We start from the raw sequence: 19882 nt of genomic DNA, 5'->3' as shown, positions 1-19882 counted from the left end.
GATTGGACTTGCATTCCTCTCCCCTGGAGATGTTTGGTAGGATTGGTGTCTCGAAAGCAATGGCCTGATTAGAATGGGAAACCTACTGCAGTGAATGCTAGTGTATTTTTTCTGTTACCATGAGTTGGTGAATATGAATCACGAGAAAACTTCCTTGTCAGAATCCTTCAGTAGAAAGTCTATCTTTCACCTGGATTTGTTTCCCCGCGATTCATGCGCATTTTGATTCAAATGACCGTGTCAATTACATAATATCTGGTTATGGAAGTCGTGTTAAAATTATGTTATCCTCCTCTTGGGAATCTTGTTAGAGTGGGCAGGCCTGGCATGCCTTTCTACTTTAATATAGAAAGAGAAGAGATTTGGGGGGGGGGGGGGGGGGAGAGAGAAAAGAGAAAGGTAAGGGAAAAAGAGAGGGAAAAAGTGGAAAAATGGAAGGAAAAGATTGAAGAAAGGGAGTGAAATCAGAGTTTAGAGAAATAAATGTTTCAATTCCATTCCACCAAGAAAATCATAAAATCTAAATAGCATGAAGAATGCAAAACCATATGAGAATAGTTTATACTACTAAGATAACCTATCTTAACTTATTATGGAAAGAATCAATTCTAGTCTTGTGTCATCTACCATGGCAAGACATGATCTCTTCAACTTTAGCAGCTTCTCCTTATTTAAATATGTACATATTCTATAAATATGATAAATTGTATTTATCTATTTATATTGTAATAAAGTAATTATTTATTAACTATATAATGTATTGAAGGATTTATTAAATCTAATTATTTAATTTTAGTATATAGATTCATAAACAAAATATACTTAATAAAATAACAAGTATTTATATAAATATTTAACATTATAAAAAAAAAACGCATAGTTGTTTAGGTAAAAGTGATACTAGGTGATTTATTTGGGATTCTATATATTAAAATTACAATAATTATATTTAATATATACTTAATGAATTACTATATATATTCATTTAAATATTTAGATAATAAACATATTAAATATGTTATTTTTTTTATTTTAATAATTAGTATTAGCACTTAATTTTCTTCACTCTCTCTTTTAAATATATTATGATTTATTCATTAATTATATTATTACTTAAATTTATTTATATACTCAAATTATATATCTGATAGAAAATGCTTATGTATTAAAATAATAAAAAGTGACAATACGTAATTGGCTAGATCTTTAATGTATTTGAATAAGTAATCTTTAATTTATCCTAGATTTTAAATATATCAATGCAAAAAGTGGTATTAGAGAAGACCACCCTCCAAGGCTCCCAACTCCAATACAAATGAAGAGAAACACCACCCTACATACAATACTGTATAGTCGCCAAAAATGGTGATGTAGGAACCAGACAAGTATGACAAGGCAAAGCATCATAATTTAACAAATCATTTGTAAAAACTTCAAAAGAATTTCTAACAAAAACTACTTCGAAATCTTTGGTAGCTAATTTCTGATTTGAGGGCTATTGACCGCCATAATTTCTTACACACGAGGGAAGTATTCCTCAAAAATAGTTACAGGTTCACTACTTTAACTACATATTTAAGTTTATCCAGATACTGCCACTAGAGAAGGCAAAATTACCACGGCCAACCTGGGCAGCCAGGACAATTTTCTGAAGCTTTCCTCTACCTCCTAATACACAAAGGCCTTTCGGCTAGAGAAAGAAAAAACAGGCTCACTTCCCTTATCACTTAACCCACACAGGCTTTTAGAAAGTTTTCTTACATGCTGTACACTTGCATTAGCGGCTCCTTGTGTTGCAGGCACCCGACTCGCAAGAAATGAAGATCTCAGGGGAATACTAACATAAAACAAATATGCGAAATCCACTTTTAAGGAATTCCCTATTTTGTCACATCACATTAACATAGGATCACCTGAGGGTTCAAGCATCTCCACTTCTTTGTCCTCTTCTGTTTGCTTGGGCACATAACCAGCCCCAGAATCACCTGTATACACTGACAAAATCTAAATACATCTAAATATAAGAAAAGGATAATATGCTTCCGAGGAGAAAAGAAATAATAAATCCAGTACAGAATATTGAAACAAATGGATGGGCGTTTTGGAGACACACTCTAAACTTCTACATAAATAGAAACGCAAAATGACCGTAAGCAAGCACAGGTTTCTAAATTAACAGGTGAACACACGGGTGCTGCATGGAAAACTAATTATAATAAGGTTCTACTACTAAAAGCCTATCTTGTGTGCTGACACAGAAAAAGACTTACTGATTCTGAGATCAAAAGTTCATATATAACCTTCACATAACTACATTAAAAGACCTAGTTTTGGGAATGATTCCACTCCTTGTAATCCTTGCCATGCTTGCATTAGTCCATCTTCCGGGAACTGTACTTCAGTTCATATGGATTCTTCTAGAAGAAGGAATATTTCTAAGACTTCAGACTGAGAATCAAAAAACATTCAAATTCCACTGTCCCACTAACTACATTAAAATACTGTTTCAAGGATGATTCCTTTCCCATGTAACCCTTCCCATGTTTATGTTAGTCCATGCATTCGAAAATGTACTTTTAGGTTCCATCTGGGTTTTATGATAGTGAACCTTCCAAAGAAGTTTTAAATGTTTATTTTTCAGCTCAATTCTTCTGTATATTTATATTACCCTATTCAGTGGATTTCAGTAAAGAAGTTGAGATTTTGCCCAGTTTTCTAGCAAATCTTGACTTAGCCATGCAAATCCGAATAGGCTGGCTCTCCTTTAAGAGGGTTCTGTATATTCTCCAGTCTTTTACATAAATTTTGCTTTACCGCCAAACTACTAGTGCATCATTCCATGCGAAGCACAGGGCAGTGGAGGTCAAAATATAAACCTTACAGACGCAAGTCGAAGCATATGCAACCAAAATATAAGCCTTAATGTCACAGCATGGCTGTTCAAAAATTTGTTTGTCAAAGCAAATTATTCCTATCACTCCCACTCAGATGATAACAAGAAATTCGATTTGCTGGTCTGGAACTCCATTAGACTCTCATTTCAGCATGAGGGCTACGTACAAGGTACCTATACTTATCCAACGAGGCCCTTTGAGCAAAATGGCTGTTGAGATTTCTCTCTAATAGAGGGGGTTTATGGTGGAATTTGATTTAAGCAAGAAATGAGCACATGGAGGTGGCTGGATGTCAAAGATGGGCAGAGGCGCTTACAGATCAAGTTTATGGGAGGAGATCAAGTGGCTTTTACCAAACTTAACTGGGCATCCTCATTTACTGCTGGTGACGAGGATATGGTGAATTTCTGTGAGGATGTTTGGTGCGATGAACAACTGAAGTTCCACTATCCTACTATCTAGGGGCATTGCATCTCGTGAAAATAACAGAGTTGGGTACTATAATTCGCTCTCTGGGAGCCTCCAGGCACATAAATTTATCTTGCAATCTCAATGACTAGGAGATTGACAAGTTAGTCGATCTACTTGCTTTTTTGGACACTCAGTTTTTCTAGGTACTGATGATAATCCATTCCAAAGTTGTCAAAAGATGCTTCCTCCACAAGTAAATCTGGAAACCACCCTTGCCAAAACTTGATTCTAGTTTGACTAGTTTCCCTTGCTGGAAATGTGACTTTTTCTTGTTCGGGAAGCCTCTTGGAGCCCCATCTTTTAATATGAACAGCCTTAAGAGATGGGACTGTATCATCCTAACATATGCCCTCTTTGCATGTCAATATTGAAGCTCCTAACCATCTTCTTTGATGGTATCCTGACAGGAGAAGGCTATAGGAATCAGCTTGTAACTTGTTGAGTATCTAGTGCGTGCTAGAGTGGATCTATTCAGGCAAAACTGCTGGACTGGGATTGAATTTGCTGTCATAAGACCAAGAAGAAGCTAATTGCTCTCTCGTTCCCCATGCCATCTTTTAAACCATTGGAAGGAGAGAAACAAGAGAATGTTTAAGGGTTAATTCTATTTCATTAGTACTCAGAAATAGGCATCAAGCTTGTCTGAGACTTCTCTGTGCCTTGACCCATATGTTTTTTCAGTTTAAGCTTAACTAGAAAAAAGATTGTATTTAGGATAGACATTTGGAATAAAATAGGAAACTGTTATTATGTCTGTTTAAATCAAAAACCTTATTCTAGAGCTTTCCTATAAATATGCAACTGCCGACTGCATGAATAAAATAAAGAGAGATCAATAGGTTCTCCTTAACAAGCAATAAACTCTAAATTCCACATATCTCAACTCATAAACTGACCCTAAACACAGGAGGCAACAGAAGATCACCCCTCCTTAAAAGTGAAGACCTAGGGATATCTTAGATATTTGATGATTCCCTTGTGTAATCTTTGTTTCTTCTAATGATGTAAATGGTGTTCCTCCCTTGATCTCTTTCTACATATATATATATATATATGGATATATATTCTTCTTTTTCTTCCAAATATATATATATATATATATATCCCATCAGTCATTACAGAGTTTCAGACTATGAGCAACAACCAGGTGTCTAATCGTAAAAAGTCCAATCCCCTTTGAAACACCACCCCACCTTTCTCCTGTCACTGAATAGCACACAAATAGGACCTAAAAAAATTAGAAAAGAATAAGAAATTGAGATCCACAATTACAAGGATTGCCAATCCAATCAATAACAATAGGAATTGCAATCTACTATAGTAGGGATCAGTAAAAGAAAGACAAGTACAGGGTTTCAAAATTGTACATCTTATTAGTAAGCAGTCTGACTAACAGTAAAAAATTCTCGTTATTGCTGTCTATATAACCCAATACGAATAGAAAGCTTAACCATATAACATTAAAAATGGGACTTCCTACCGCATAGGAAATAGACAACTAATAAAATATAATAACTCCAGTCCTCTCAGAAAACTCTAATAAAATGGTGTTCTCCCGCACCCACCCACCCCCCAACCCAAAAAAAGATAAAAATTTGTGAGGGAAAGTTACTATCATTTTCTGTTTTCTTTCAGTTCTAGAATTATACTTTGCAATGAGATCCAAAGCTGACAAGAAAGCAATCCTGAGTTCAACAAATTATTCAAATTAAATAATATCTCTGACTAAATGGATATCCATAAGCTAAAAAACCAAACAGATTGCTCTCCATTTGTCTACTAACAGCCAGTTTACCATTACCAATTATGGAATGTCAAATTTCATTTACCCCATCTTCTATATGCAAACTGTTCGTGGAGATCAAGACCAACAAAACAGAAATTCTTAAAAATGTATGTTAGAAGAAAATAGAAAATTTAAATCATTATGTAGCAAATTACGTACCCAATGAATGGCGAAGCCCTTTAACAGCATCAAAGTTCTTGTATGTATAGCCAACAAAATTTAAATCTTTAGGAGTTAGCATCTGCATGGAAGAAGGCATAGAATGTCGTTGTAATTAATGAAAATTAGCAGACATGGAGAATAATAAGAACAAAATAATCGCACAAATAAACTCAAATTTTACCTACACCTGAATATTTGTACCATAAAAGAAAAGAGTATGAAAAACAAAAATGTCACATCATCCTATCTTCAGCTTTCATATTATTTCTCATCTAAATAAGAATCTCTTTTTCCATAAAAGAAAAAAGACCCCACGCTATTCCCCCTACACCCGAACAGTTTCCCTCTCATGTGGTCCCAGAAACTATTCGTCTATCATCTCTTAGTAAATTGCAAGATAAAAAGCAAGAACAGCAAATGATAGGAATTTGGCTGAATAGTGCGAGTCCTGTCTTCCGAAGACAATTTGACTTCAACAACAATCCAGCCCAGCCAATTGCCTAGAGTCCTACTGATATCACAGAGTATACTTCATGAAAGGGGCATTGCACACCCCTTTTTCCGCGGCTAATGCATAAAATATTAAAGTATTAAAAGAAAGACCAGGGAAAGTGAAGGAGTTGTGACGCGAGAGTCATCAAGAAGGATACTTCGATGAAAGAGGAAGATGCGCCGGACTCTAAAGCCCATGACAAACTAGGACCAATGGGGAAACAAGCTCAGCTGCTTGTGGGCCAATCACCCGAAGCTGGGCTCGCAACCTTCAAGGAATTTTCAATCTGATAGTCCAAAACTAGGTAAGCAACACAATCATCGATGAAGCACAAAGGAAGGCCCAAAGTCCCGCGCAACGATATGCGTAAACTAAGTTTGACACGTGAGTAACGAGCATGGGAATCCACCTGTGCAGGTGGATCACTCACACGCGTGAGACAGCATGCGAGCGTGCGGCCGGAACAGCCCGCGTGGCCCACCCGCATGCACAGCATGCGCACAAAACCCACACGACACACACATGGCACCGCGCGTGTGCGCGAATCGAGTCACAAGCATCACCATCCATGCGTGCGCAACCCGCGGCCCGAGAATCCCATGGCCAGCAGGCCCCCACCTGGCTGTCCCACGTGGCCAGGCCAGCAACCAGCCCAGTCGGCCCAAACACGCAAGCCCACAACCCCCACGGGCCTACCCCTTGCGACTCAAGCAGGCCGGTCAGGTTGCCCCAAAACGGCACTCCCCATTTTTAATTAATTAATAATTTTCTATTTTAATTTTTAAAAGGTTTTGAGACCCACTTTTTAATTTCCCATGTTTTTAAAATTAAATCCCACATGTCTAAATTAATTTTCCCATGTGTTTTACATGACAATCACATGGGATAAGTTTTATCTTATTTTTATTATTATTTCAATGTAAATTCTATTCCTAAAATTATTTAATTAATTTCTTTGTATTTAGATGGGATAGAATAAATATTTTATTATGTAACTATTCCAGAATTAAGATAGAATTTTATTTAAGATATTAATTTATTATTTTATGCAAGAATTTGTACTCATCTATATTGCCCCGAGAAAGGCTATAAATAGGCATTTACTCATAAGTTGTAAAAATACTAATTATAATTAATTTGAGATAAATTTTTGAAAACTTAGGCCTTTCTTCTATTAACATTTTTGCTAATTTAGTTTTTTCAAGTTTTTCGAGGAGCAAAAGTCTTCAGAAGTTTTATTGAGCCAAGGAGCAGGGCTCAACTTATTGGTAAGTACGTGACGTTTTTTCTTTTCTTGTTTATTTTCTCTAATCATTGTTTTTATATTCCTTTTAGCATTGTATATTTAATTAAAAGGAGAAGTTTATCTACGCGGTTAAAGTTTCGATATTGCATAACGTTGAGTGAGTTATAGGAGTTGATTCGATTCTTCCCATACTCTTCCGCGTCAAGTTGTCTTCGTGCAAGTTTTGAATGTCACTAGTTGTGATAAATACAAGCCACTCTAGCTCTAATCAAAGTCAAATTACTATAAACCTCAATGATTGGGAGATCAACGAATATAAGAAGCTCCTATATACCTTATCTCGCATTGTCCCAGATGGTACCGACGATCAATCCATATGGAGTCTTACTAAATCTCGATCTTTTACGGTCAAATCCTTTTACAAGCATTTGACTAAGCAGGAAAATGATGACGGCAAGTTTCCTTTTAGATATTTATGGAAGGCTAACACTCCTCCCAAGGTGGCTTTCTTTGCTTGGGAAGCTAGTAGGGGTTGCATTCTGACGATTAATAAAATTGATGAGAAGGGAAATAATAATGGTGAATGGGTGCTACTTGTGTAAAGGAGCTGTTGAGACATGTAATCATGTCCTTTTATAGCATCCGATAGCATACAAGCTATGGTCGATGACTTATGATTTATTGGGTATCAATTGGGCGATGGCTAGGTCAGTTAGAGATGAAGTATGGGCATGGAAGAGCGTAAGTTGGCAAAGGAAATATATTGATCTTATTCCCTCACTATTTTTTGGGTATTGTGGAATGAGAGAAATAGAAGAGCTTTTGAGGGGGTAGAGGATGAGAGAAACTTTCATGGCATTAGGAATGGATGGTTCCGGATGCTCGGTTTTTTATTTTGGGTCATCCATTATATTGAATAGAGAACTTTGGGGAGCTTCTTGATATGTTGATAGATATGTAAATATTTTGCATACACATTGACACCTCTTTAGCACTTATTAATATATTTTATACTTTTATAAAAAAGAACATAGATTACTATTAACTAAAGCATCAAATAATATGAATAGTTGCAAACCTTCCGCGAGGGTCCTGAGCCAGTTCTTGCAGGTACTGGAGGATCAACCTGATGATATATATCCAAGTAGTTAGTAACGAATATGGAAATCAGAAAAGGAAATCAGTACAACCCTAACAGGATTAAAGTCTGGCTGGCCTTTGCCTCAAAATGCAACTAACATTGCTAACTACCTTTGCCTCAAAATGCAACTAATGATGCTGCCTAGCAATCTTACCGTCTATTGTAGGATGTCTATGTGTGTGTTCCTGATGATAATACAGAATCCTAACTTCTAGAGAACTTGAAGTCCATAACTCTGTTTCATACGAGCTGAACAGAAAATTTTAATTTTATTGATCACCAATTACAGTCATCTGTGTTAACAGAAAAGCCCTGGCATATAATGCCATGACATTGTGATGGCAACTGTATCTCGATAGATTGGCTAATCAAGCAGTTGCAAAACAAATCTTTGCATGTGTTAAGAGAAGCTCAAATAGCAGTCCAGAGTTGAAGTAGACATAACAAACTGCATCATTATGCAATTCTCAATTTGATAACTGGATATGTATAATACTAAAATAATATGAGGGCAAACTTTGGTCTAAACATAGCAAAAAGTTTAGTAATCAGAACAAACAGTAATCTAGAAACAATAACAACCAAATGCATACCTCATCAAACTTCATGAAGTTCCGTGTATCTAGCTCCCCATTTACTTCGGGCTTAAATGCTGCCTCCATTTCATATAGTTTATCCCACATAGTGTCCTTGAACCAAGAATGAGCCTGATAAAATTCATTTCAATAAACATAAGACAGAAAATTTTGATTAAATTATACAACATTTGGTGAATTAAGTTCTTACCTTAATTTGATTTGCTCCTCCAGTGCCTAGCCTATGATCAACGTCGCAAAGCAACCTACAAATGAGATCCTTTGCCTCAGGAGACAACCTTGCATCTTCTGGAAATTTCAAGTGATTTCGCCAATGGACAATCTAACAGCAAGAGTAGATTAAGGGCTAAAGTGAAGATTTCCAGCTTATTACTTAATGTTCTTGCAAAAGAGGCTTAATTGTTTCAGAAATAATGGAAGAGAAACAAAAAGCAAAATAACAGAAATAGAGCATAAAGTGAAACATAACCTACGTAAAAGCAAAACTGTCATTGTAAGACACTAGAGACAAAGAATTCAGTAGAATGGTGGCCTCTGCATGAAATGTGCTGATGGAAAATCTTGTTAAATCTAATACTATACAAGTGGATGATATGATGAAAATAACAAGCCTACACACAGGTCCAAATCAGAGAGACAGCCATATACGTTTTCATCAGTAATAGACTAGAAATACCATCACAGAATTACATATGAAGCATACATCTGTTTTTTATAAAAGAAGAAATATTATTAAGGGAGAGAGAGAAACAAATACAAAAATGAAGGGTAAGCTATCCTCTTCATGTAAAGTAAATATACAAAGAAAAAGAAAGAAAAATCATATGAAGCATACAGCTTAGATTTCATTAAAGCACTGCACAAGTAGGATCGAAATATCTCTCAGCTAATTATATATTAAAACCCACTTTTGGGTTCAATCATTACGATTGTGCAGTTTTATCCAAAATTTTTAAGTTTAAAGCATTTTTTATGGTCCTCAAAGACTATACTTCTTTTTCTCACTTTCTTCTAATTGTGCCAATATTACAATTTCAACAGAAAATTATACACTCTAAATTTCTTGCTATACCAAATGTTCCTAAAATACAAATAATAATAATAATCTGTTGATGGTAATCAATAAAATGCTGACATTCAGTTATGTCATGTAATACCCATGTATATATTATATATAGAGATAGACGAGATCATTTTTGGTGAAATCATAAATCTTAAAATTCTGTGTCTGCACATAATTTAATTGTTTACTTAGTTAAATAAAATCCTTACAAATATTGGCCACTTCTCATTAAATATTCTTCATTCCTAGTTTTTCAGTACACTTCTTTTATTACAAAAACACTATGTTAAGCAATGATAAAAGTCTAACAGCTAAATGGCATGTAAACCTATGATGATTACTTTCAACATTTAGAAATTTATTTGATATATAATATTTTACTTTCTTTTTATTTTATCATTTACAATCATTACAGTGAATAAGATTGGATGGAAGAATCCCACTGCATCGCATGGGAGTAAATGTTTGTACTTTTTATTCTTTAAAAGGCTACTGTATTACAAAGGCGCTAACATGACATACGAGGGTAGCAAAGAGTAATATTGGAGCTCAGAAAAAGGTATAAAACAGAAGTATGAAACATATTACCTTTCTGCATGTTGCTATCGGGTCATCAGAATAAAATGGAGGGTATCCAACAAGCATTTCATACATTATTGCTCCTAAAGACCACCTGGACAAAATTTCAACGTAATATGGTATATAAAACAAATTTTAGATTATAAAAAATGGGGAAAGTATAGAGTAGAATGTGTTCATGTAAGATGAAACAATCAAGCTTTTCTACAATTGCAGTGATAATCATACGTGAAGATATTTTTTGTGAGGATAAAGAATTTATAAAGTTGATGAGTGTCTGAAAGAGAGAGAAAGATTGCTGTCTTCTCAAGCATAAACTTCATTAACCACCTTGTAGATTGACATTCCATGCAGTTACCCCCCCTATTTCAAAAAATGATTTATTTTTTCTCTCATGTTAGAGAAAACCATAAACAGTCAATTATTCATTAGTTGACTTTTTGCCAACTCACCTTATTACATTTCTTTTTTTTTTTTTCCAACTCACCCTATTACTTAAAATCCAAAAAGCTTCTATACATATTTAAGATGATTTTCATTTTCTTTCATACCCGCTTGGTGCCTCATTGTGGCAATTGAAATTACAAGCAAGACGGGTAAAGAGGGACTTACTAAAAAGAGAATCATACAAATTAGGAGAATTAGATCTCCACCAAGGAAAAAAAACAAACAAACCGAAGAGAGAGAAGCTAGCAACTCATTAGAAAGAATAGTTGACTAATCCCTATATAGAAATGATAAAGAAACATCCTTAAAGATCCAAACTCTACTATCAGGTTATGATGAAACATTAAAAGGCTCAAGGAAATGAAGCAAGGAAATATAATTTGACTACCGATCATTTAAATCTCTTAAAAACAACATCTTCTACCAGGTAAGAACATCAACTTGATTAACACAGTTCTAGATAGGAGCATTGTGGCAGAGGTCCCTCCTTTCTCTTCTTAACAAAAGCCTGTAGCAAAATGGTTTTCAATAAATCAACAACCACCAACAACCCCCAAGCTATCTAGCTCATTACAGGTTTTGGCAACCTAAATCTCAATGCATGTCTTTGCCAGATACACCTTGGCCTCTTCTTTCTCACCAAATCCGACCTCGCCATTCTCTCTCTGCCCCCACCTCAACCCAAAGAATTGCCATATCTTCAACTATTTACCTCTTCAACATACGTCCTTTCTCCACCTTAAGCTTCCATCTTATAATCTACCCCTTCAGTTTTGTTTTCCAAATAACATTCAAGAATCTGACAATCACTGCAGCAACCTATATCCTTTCAGCCTACGTCCTTTCTCCACCTTAAGCTTTCATCTTATAATCTACCCCTCCATTTTTATTTTCCAAATATCAGTCAAGAATCTGACAATCACGGCAGCAACTATCCCCAAGGATTTGTGGATAAAGTGCTTGAATGTGAAAAATATCTCAAGCAAGGATCATAACTTGAAAGTAGGATGTAACCACAACTCTTCCATGAGCTTCCGTTGCCAGGTGTTCGAGGTGGCCAAGATTCATCGTCACCACCTAGTCAACAGGTAACACTCATGACCCAGTAGCTACGAATTGTTTCCAGTACCCAGTCATTATGGGTTTCTAGGACAGAGAGAGCTAGGAAGGAAGTTTAACAAGTTCTACCTATTTAATCAGAAGGTGAACTGGAGATTTGTGTTCTAAAATTCTCACTAATAAATCTATTGAATTTAATAACTCTCACTTCTATTTTCCAACAAGATTTTTATTACAAAAAAATCTAAAATGACATTTAGAAATGATTTTCTAGTTGAATTCCCTTACCCGAAGAAATCAGGTCACTGCATACTGATAAAAAAGAAAGTAAAAGGATAAAAAAGACCAAAACAATACAAGTATGAGGAGTTCGGAAATCAATAAAGATGGCAGAGTCTGAAAGAACTATAAAGTTAAGAATAAACTACCAGTCACACTCCATGCCATATCCTTTCTTAAGCAACACTTCAGGAGCAATATAATCTGGTGTTCCCACAGTTGAAAATGCCTTTCATGGAAAGATAAAAACCACCAGATGTTAGTGCCAAACAAGTGCTTTTTCGAATTGATTGGCAATAAGAAGTAGACTTAGGCAGAGTCCAAGAAAATGATGATATTGGCAAAAGATGAGATTAATAATTACATACCAGTTTCCTCCTGTTCATCTGCCAATGCTGAAGCTGTTCAAGGGGGCTCCTCCAACTACTTTTCTTATCCGCATCAGGAAAACGCCCATCAACATCCATGGGTTCCATCATAGTTTCATCATCAATAGTCTTATCTTCATGAATCGCACATAACGTTATACAATCAAGAGGCTTACAGAGGCCAAAATCCGAGAGCTTCATGTGACCATATTTGTCCAAAAGAAGGTTGTCAGGTTTAATATCTCTGAAAGTAAAAATAAACTTAAACCAATCAAATACCTCATTCTACCATTTCGTTGAAAAGGGATATATTAACAGGACAATGAGTAATCAACCTGTGAATGTAGTTATGTTTGTGAATAGACTCAATAGCCAAGACACTTTGAGCAATGTAAAATCTAGCCACATTTTCACTTAAGGTGTCCTCTCTCATAAGTAGAGTCATCATATCACCACCAGGAAGATATTCCATAATTAAATATAAGTACTCAGCATCCTGAAATGAGTAATACAGTTTCACTATGAAGTGGCTTGCAACTTCAGCCAGCAAGTTTCTCTCAGCTCTAACATGTTCCACCTATAGAATGGAAAGGCATTTAATCAAAATATATGAGCATTTTACTTAGAAATACAATTTCCAAAATAAGAATATAGTACCAGAAAGGTTAAATGACCAAGTCAGAAATGACATGAAGGTCAAATGATCACAATTTAAGAATGTCCTGTAAAGGTTCAACAGTAGAACAGAAAGTTCTAGAAAACAAAAGACCAGAAGCAAACCATTAATGTATTCATTTAGATCTTACAGTTACTACAAGACATATCAAACTGTCCTCATCCAAATCAAAAGCTTGCAGGCACTAGAGCCTGTAAACCTTACATTAAAAAAATAAAAAAAGAAGCCTTTCTTTATGAGAAAATATTTATTAGAAAGAGAAAATGTACAGAATATGAAGTATAAGATATCCTCCCAGAACAAAAACAAAAGTACGAATAAAAGATAAACATCATTAAAGTAAAGCAGCCCCATATCTTTTTTAAGATGGCTGAAGAAACCCAAAAAACAATCCTGTGCAGCTTGGTCCATAAGAAAGCCAAAAACCACCTTTATACCAACATGTGAGAAATAAGATTGCTAAAAAAAGATTCTCATAAGATATTCCAACAATAAAACCCACACATTAGCAAACAAAAGCAACCATGCGTAAAACCTTAAGCTCTTTGCTCTTTTTGATCGCTCAAAGAATAGAGATGAAAGGCAGAAGGTTGCAGGACAAACAAACAAAAAAGACTATAACAATTACACAATTTGTTGATCAATTAAAATTACGAAATAGCTATCATCAGCATTTATTTTGTTGTGCTTCCTAGTTGCCTTTTTTTGTCAAAGAATAATATTGCTTTTAGAAATTACTATTTGATGATGTACTTATTGATTTTTTTTCCATAATTTTTCACTTGAAAGAAAAAATAATAAAAAAGCAAATTTGGTTACTTTAGACAAGCAGTCACGTTTTGCTTTGAAATTTGCTACCAATAAAAGCAAATAAAAGTCATTAATGACTTTTTTTAGTTACTAAATACACCCATAACTTTCGAGAAGATCAATATGGAATATGCAAAAAAATATTTCAACTTCTAAGAAAGTAAAAACTTCCTTAAGTACAATATAATTATATTTTTTTGTATTTTCATAGTATTTTAAAAAATATTGCTACAAGATACAAATATTTTGTACAAAGTCTCAACAATATTTCTGTAGAACTAACCAACCAAACACACAGATTCTTTTGATGAGAGGAAGTTTTTAATTAGACCAACTAAAAGAAAGGTTTTCTGAAAAGAAATCTTTTTTCCCACAGCATTACCAAGCAAAACCTTAAACTGAATCTAGAAGGTAAAACAATGAGAAGATATATTAGTAAAAAATGAACTGCTGGCATTATCTTTTGATATCAGAATCAGTTGATATACTGTGGCCATCACAGCGTGAATTGTTGATATATTTAAATCTCACCTGTCCTCTCATGAGCATTTCAGATTTCTTTAACTTCTTCATTGCATAAATGTTGCCAGATTTCTTTTCTCTACATAAACGAACCTGCAGTTTGTAAAGCATGGGCAGAAAATATATTTTAAGACCGCCAACAGTTGGAAGCTTAAATAAAAGCAACGGAGGAACTATTTTTTCCAACTATCAGTTATTAACATGAGAATGAAGTCATCCAAAGCATGTTGTGCATGTCATCTACCTCACCATAGGCCCCCCTTCCAATGATTGTCAAAAGCTCAAAATCATCTACACATATCTTGTGCCTTTTTAGTCGCATAAACTCTGTCTCTTTTCGCTCTAAATCTTTGATCATATTCATCTTTTGCTCCTTGGGCACATCAGAAGAAGCCAATTTTCTTTCTAAGATCCATCTTCTGCAGTAAAACAAGTCAGGTCAACCTACTCAAAGACTGCAGTTTCTGGGCCAAAGTTTTGAAGTGACATTAAGAAGTAGAAAAAAAAAAAGGTACATCAAGATGATAATAATGTCCAGAAAATTAGCTTGTACAAGGTTTGGTTTCTATTTTTTTTATAAAAAAAAAAATTAGAATTAAAAGGTACCAAGGGAGTACTATCCATATACAAAAGAATGTTACATGTCAATTAGTATATCAACAACCGCTCCAATATCTTTTATGGATAGTAAATTGTGACCCAAATGTAAGGAGTCAAAATATATAACCATCTATCTCTAATATTTACAAGAGTATTTTCAATATCCTCAAAAGCATGGTTGTTACTCGTTTTCCACAAAATCCAAAAAATGGTGAGGGGAATAAGGCAAGCAGCTTTGTTATAAGAAAGTAGACCTTCCCATGCCAAAAGCTCTTTGTGGATAGAGCCCGCCATTACCCAATTTATACCCATCAAGTTGTAAATCATAGACCATAAATCCGTACATAAAGGGCACCATAACAAAATATGGTTGCAGCTTTCAGTGTTGCATTTGCAGAGGAAACACTGGTTGACCAAAGTTCTGCCTCTTTTCATCAAATTATCCAAAGTCAGAATTTTCTCCTCAACCGCTTCCCATGAAAAGAAAGCAATCCTGGGGGGAGCATTTGTTTTCCATATAGATTTAAATGGAAATGGTAATTATTGCTCAGAATTGTTCCGGTCCCAAAAACCTGCAATCTTTTGTTAGAAAGAATTGATGGAGAACTTGCCATCCTTACTCAATTTCCAGATGAGGGTGTCAAGAGTGTCTTTCAAATGAACACTGGCCATCAAAGAAAGGAATTTCTCAAATTCCTCTAGTTCCCAACATTTAAGTTCCTGCTAGCCACAACACAGCAGTGACTCGAACTGTCAAAAGCCTCAGAAACCAGCAAATTTTTCTGTTGTGCAATAGCATAGATGGTAGGGAAAATAGATTTAAGGTTTCTTTCTTCACACCAAAAATCATGCCAAAAATTAATCTTGGTACCTTGACCAACCTGCCAATGGGTGTTAGCAATCAGCTTATTATAATTGGCTAGTGTACCTTTCCAAGCACTAGTACCATGTGGTCTTTTAGGAAAGAAGAATCTGTCATCATTGTCTTTCTTCATCCATTTAATCTCCACAACTTTCTTCCAGAGGTTGTTATCCTCATATAATATCTTCAAATCCATTTTCCATGGAAAGCTTTGTTGATATTAGCAATGGATCTTATGCCAAGACCCCCCCAACTTCATTGGTAATTGAACTTCTTCCTATTTAACAAGATTATACACTCTTTTGTTCTCCGTACCTCCCCATAAAAATCTGTTCTGGATAGCTTCAATGCGTTTAGCAACTCTACTAGGGATGGACAGCACCGAAAGGAAGTATATGGGAAGGTTGGATAATGTGTTTTTAATAAGAGTTAACCTACTACCTTTGGACAGGAAACCTTCTTCCAGTTTGCCAATCTCTTGTCCACTAATTAATCCCAAATCTTCTAGAACTCATACAGCAAAATCAATCATTCATACATATCTAATGGAAAATTTTTCTTATCAGTTATCTTTTGGCACTGTATGCTAACATGGTTACTTTCTGTTAGAAGTTTATAACCCAGATTTTAACATAATGCACACTGTTTTTAGTCTAATGCCAGCAAAATGCATAACTTTTGTGTAGATAATAATATAAATATCAGGTAAGGTGATTCAACCAACAAAAAACAGATCTATATAAGTAACTTTTATTTTTTAAAAAAATACTGCAGTAAAAATGCCAAAAGCAAGATGTTCAATGGAAGCAAATGCATACTATTGATCAACTGGAACACAAAAAGCAATTTCAGGGCTGGAATGCTGAATTTATGCAGCAACCTGTAAACCCCAAATATTCTGATTCCCAATAACTAAATGTTGTGCACATCCTCTAAACAAACTAGAGAAACCTCATTCATTCTTCCTTAATTGATGATGCAAAACAAACTGCATATGGGACATTTTAGAAGGGGAAAATAATTTAAATCCTCATAATCCACAAATTATACAAACATGAAGTACACAAAACTGTATTGCATCAAGAAACATATATCTTCGACTAAAAGTTATATGTTCCCTAATTAGCCATTTCAGACCAACTAAAGATTTTGGTTTCAAATTTGTTTCCAAGAGCCCAAAGTCATAGGACTTCTACTGCATCCTGATCTAATCAGTGCATTTTTTGAGAGAAACAGATATAAAGCCCAGGTCGTAGAGAGTATCCTTTTATAGTTTAGGGATTTACTCTTCACCAATTTTATCTTGGTGAACCTGAATAAGGTACAAGTCCATCCAGATTATATTACCAGAAAAACAAGAGACGAGTTTAGTCAGTGTTAGGACAAGGATTTACTCGAATATTCCATACTATATGCATTTTTTAAAATGAACCAACTAAACTCAGCCAATCCTTTTAACTGTCCTGATTTTAGTTGTGCTCACCCCCAAATTCCAATTTCTTTTGGTACTTTTTGCCACTTAACAAAGCCACCAAGTCTAACTAAATGATAAATCACATAAAGCAACATACAGAATCGGGCAATGTTGAGTGAGATTTCGCTTTTTTAAAAATGAACAAACTAAACTTAGCCGATCCTTTTGACTCTCCTGATTTAAGTTGTGCTCATGCCCAAACACTCACTTTATTTTGGTACATTTTACCACTTACCGAAGCCACCAAGTCACGCTAAAGATAAATCACATAAAGCAATATGCAGAATCGGGCAATGTTGAGTGAGATTTCGCTTATCGGGGGTTCCAAATTGTGAACAATTTATGAATTAAGAAGGTACATTTTTCCCCGAATACTATAAGGCACCAAACAGATAAGCCAGCGCCAGCCACCAGAGAATCTTTGAGTGCCCAAACAATGAACAGTCCAACATTCAATATCTGTATCTCATTTTCATCATAAAGAATAACCAGTTCAATCTCATTAAATCACCAGATATTCATTCTCTCAGCAACCAAACAAAGCATATTGCAGTAGAAAGTGAAATTTATAAGAGAATCGAAAATATAATCAATTATTTTAAAAAAAAAGGAAAAATCAAAACCTCTCTTTGCGCTCTTGAATGTTCTTCCTCTGAGCTCTGTAATGATTCTCTATGTACTGCTTCGCTGCGGCCACCTTCTCCATCGTCAAACTCGACCCCAGAACCTCCTCTTCTCCGTTTGCCTCCTCTTCTATACCCTCCATACTCTCTTTCTTTCTCTATCACTCTCTCTCTCGTTCTCTCTCTCTCTGTGTCTTCTTTCAAGTGACAACTCTACAAAAAGTGCGAACTTTCTCTCTCCCGCACTGAAGTTCTCATTTATTGCAACAATGAGGAGGAGAACCTCCGGTCAATCTGCTGCATCGACTGTAGATTCAACCACACCTATCAACATCTCTTATCATGCCACGTGTCAACATCACCAACCATTGATGACGTGTACGGTCCCATGCGGTGGGATGTAGTGGGCTTCTCTTGGTTTGGGTTTATAATGTTAAGTTCTATTATTAATTTAATTTTTTAATCAGCATTTTTATTGATTAATCAGTCAGTATAACGAGTGATGTCAGTGGGACAAGTAAAGAGTTCACGCGCTTTATCTTCGCGTGTCCTTAACTTCATCACGTTTTGGTAGGGAGGAGAACGTGTCATTCTTAGGTCATAAATGACATTCCAACTTATTTTGCTGATTTTAGTACAGGAAAAACTACAGCTTGTGGGGTCCACTTGCCGGATCTGATTGGACCGTGTTGTCCAGTCTCCTTACCTGGTCAGTGATTGGCTGTCTCGGTTTACTGTATGGGTTAGTCTTACGTATAACAGTCACACGGAACACCCAATGTATACTTGAATCATTGAGTAAAAATAAATCATTACTATTTTTTTAACGTTAATATATATTTTGTATCCAAAAAAATTTAATATACATTATGAAGACATGAGCTTCTACATCACATGCTATTAAATTTTTTAATAGATTTTGAGTATAAAAAGTAATGTTTAAAACAAAAAACATAATCTTTTGTTTTATTCGTAATTGATTTCTATTATACTTAACATAATATATTAGCGTCATCATGCAAATAATATATCATATAATTGTTAATTGTTATATAAATTTAGTTAAATAAATTTTAATTCAATTCAAATTTAAAAACATAATGTATCTTCTTTTTCAATCCTTTTATTATATTTTAACACTCAATATGATAATTCAATTATATATTAAAAAAAATATAATTATTAAATTTTATATAAAAACTTAAAAATTTACATAAAGTGATCCAACAAAGTAAAAAATCATAATTTACAGATTGTATAACATATATAGTTAAAAAATTATTAATCTATAATTGTATTAAATAGTTATGAATTCAATATTTATTTATCATATATTATATGTATATATAATTAATACATTTTAATTTTATTTTTAAATATACTCAAATTATTAAATTTTGACTAATAAATATATAATGTTATATTTTACAATATTATTTTTATACTTATTATTGAGTAAATTATGTTTAAATATATTTTGTCTTAATTAACATTTAAGATATTTTAATAGAGACTCACTTGCTAGCTTGTTTAGTCATTAAAGAATATTTGTACAATATTAAAGAAATTTTATTATAATTTTCTTATCAATAAAAGATTAAGAAATAATTAAGAATTTATATGGTTAACTTTGGACAAAAAAATATACTGAATAAGAAGAATTTTCCTCCTCAAATTTGCCATTATCTGATGTAACCCTATGAGGGTGTTCCAGTTACTGGGGAGCAACCA

The 19882-nt window shown here is 34.4% G+C and overlaps 1 protein-coding gene across 2 annotated transcripts; it reads right to left on the bottom strand.

Annotated features, from left to right (window-relative positions):
- Positions 1-1456: 1456 nt before the first annotated feature.
- LOC110821902 (AGC (cAMP-dependent, cGMP-dependent and protein kinase C) kinase family protein) lies at positions 1457-18422 on the bottom strand. Of its 2 annotated transcripts, none has more exons than XM_088208600.1 (12): positions 18152-18422; positions 14837-15011; positions 14602-14685; positions 12920-13161; positions 12585-12828; positions 12366-12445; positions 10441-10525; positions 8980-9111; positions 8787-8900; positions 8131-8178; positions 5311-5392; positions 1457-1994 (listed from the first exon to the last, which is right to left on the bottom strand). In XM_088208600.1, exons 1-12 carry the CDS (start codon positions 18292-18294, stop codon positions 1894-1896), a joined length of 1530 nt encoding a protein of 509 aa, XP_088064726.1. In that variant the 5' UTR covers positions 18295-18422; the 3' UTR covers positions 1457-1893. The 2 variants fall into 2 exon arrangements, with proteins under 2 accessions (XP_088064726.1, XP_088064727.1); XM_088208601.1 differs by having other exon boundaries at positions 1457-1985; positions 18152-18420.
- Between the last annotated feature and the right edge of the window lie 1460 nt (positions 18423-19882).

Source organism: Carica papaya, chromosome 7 (genome assembly GCF_054855325.1).
Source record: "Carica papaya isolate Zhongbai chromosome 7, ASM5485532v1, whole genome shotgun sequence".
Classification (NCBI taxonomy): Eukaryota; Viridiplantae; Streptophyta; class Magnoliopsida; order Brassicales; family Caricaceae; genus Carica; species Carica papaya.
This window is presented reverse-complemented; position numbering and strand designations above follow the sequence as displayed.

Bases quoted from the DNA above. Each gene is read 5' to 3' on its own strand.
- LOC110821902 (XM_088208600.1), bottom strand. From the start codon at position 18,294: ATGGAGGGTATAGAAGAGGAGGCAAACGGAGAAGAGGAGGTTCTGGGG. The intron at 8,179-8,786 runs GTATGCATTTGG...ATATATCATCAG, and splicing joins ACTTCATGAAGTTTGATGAG to GTTGATCCTCCAGTACCTGC. The intron at 5,393-8,130 runs GTTTGCAACTAT...TCTTCCATGCAG, and splicing joins GCTCAGGACCCTCGCGGAAG to ATGCTAACTCCTAAAGATTT.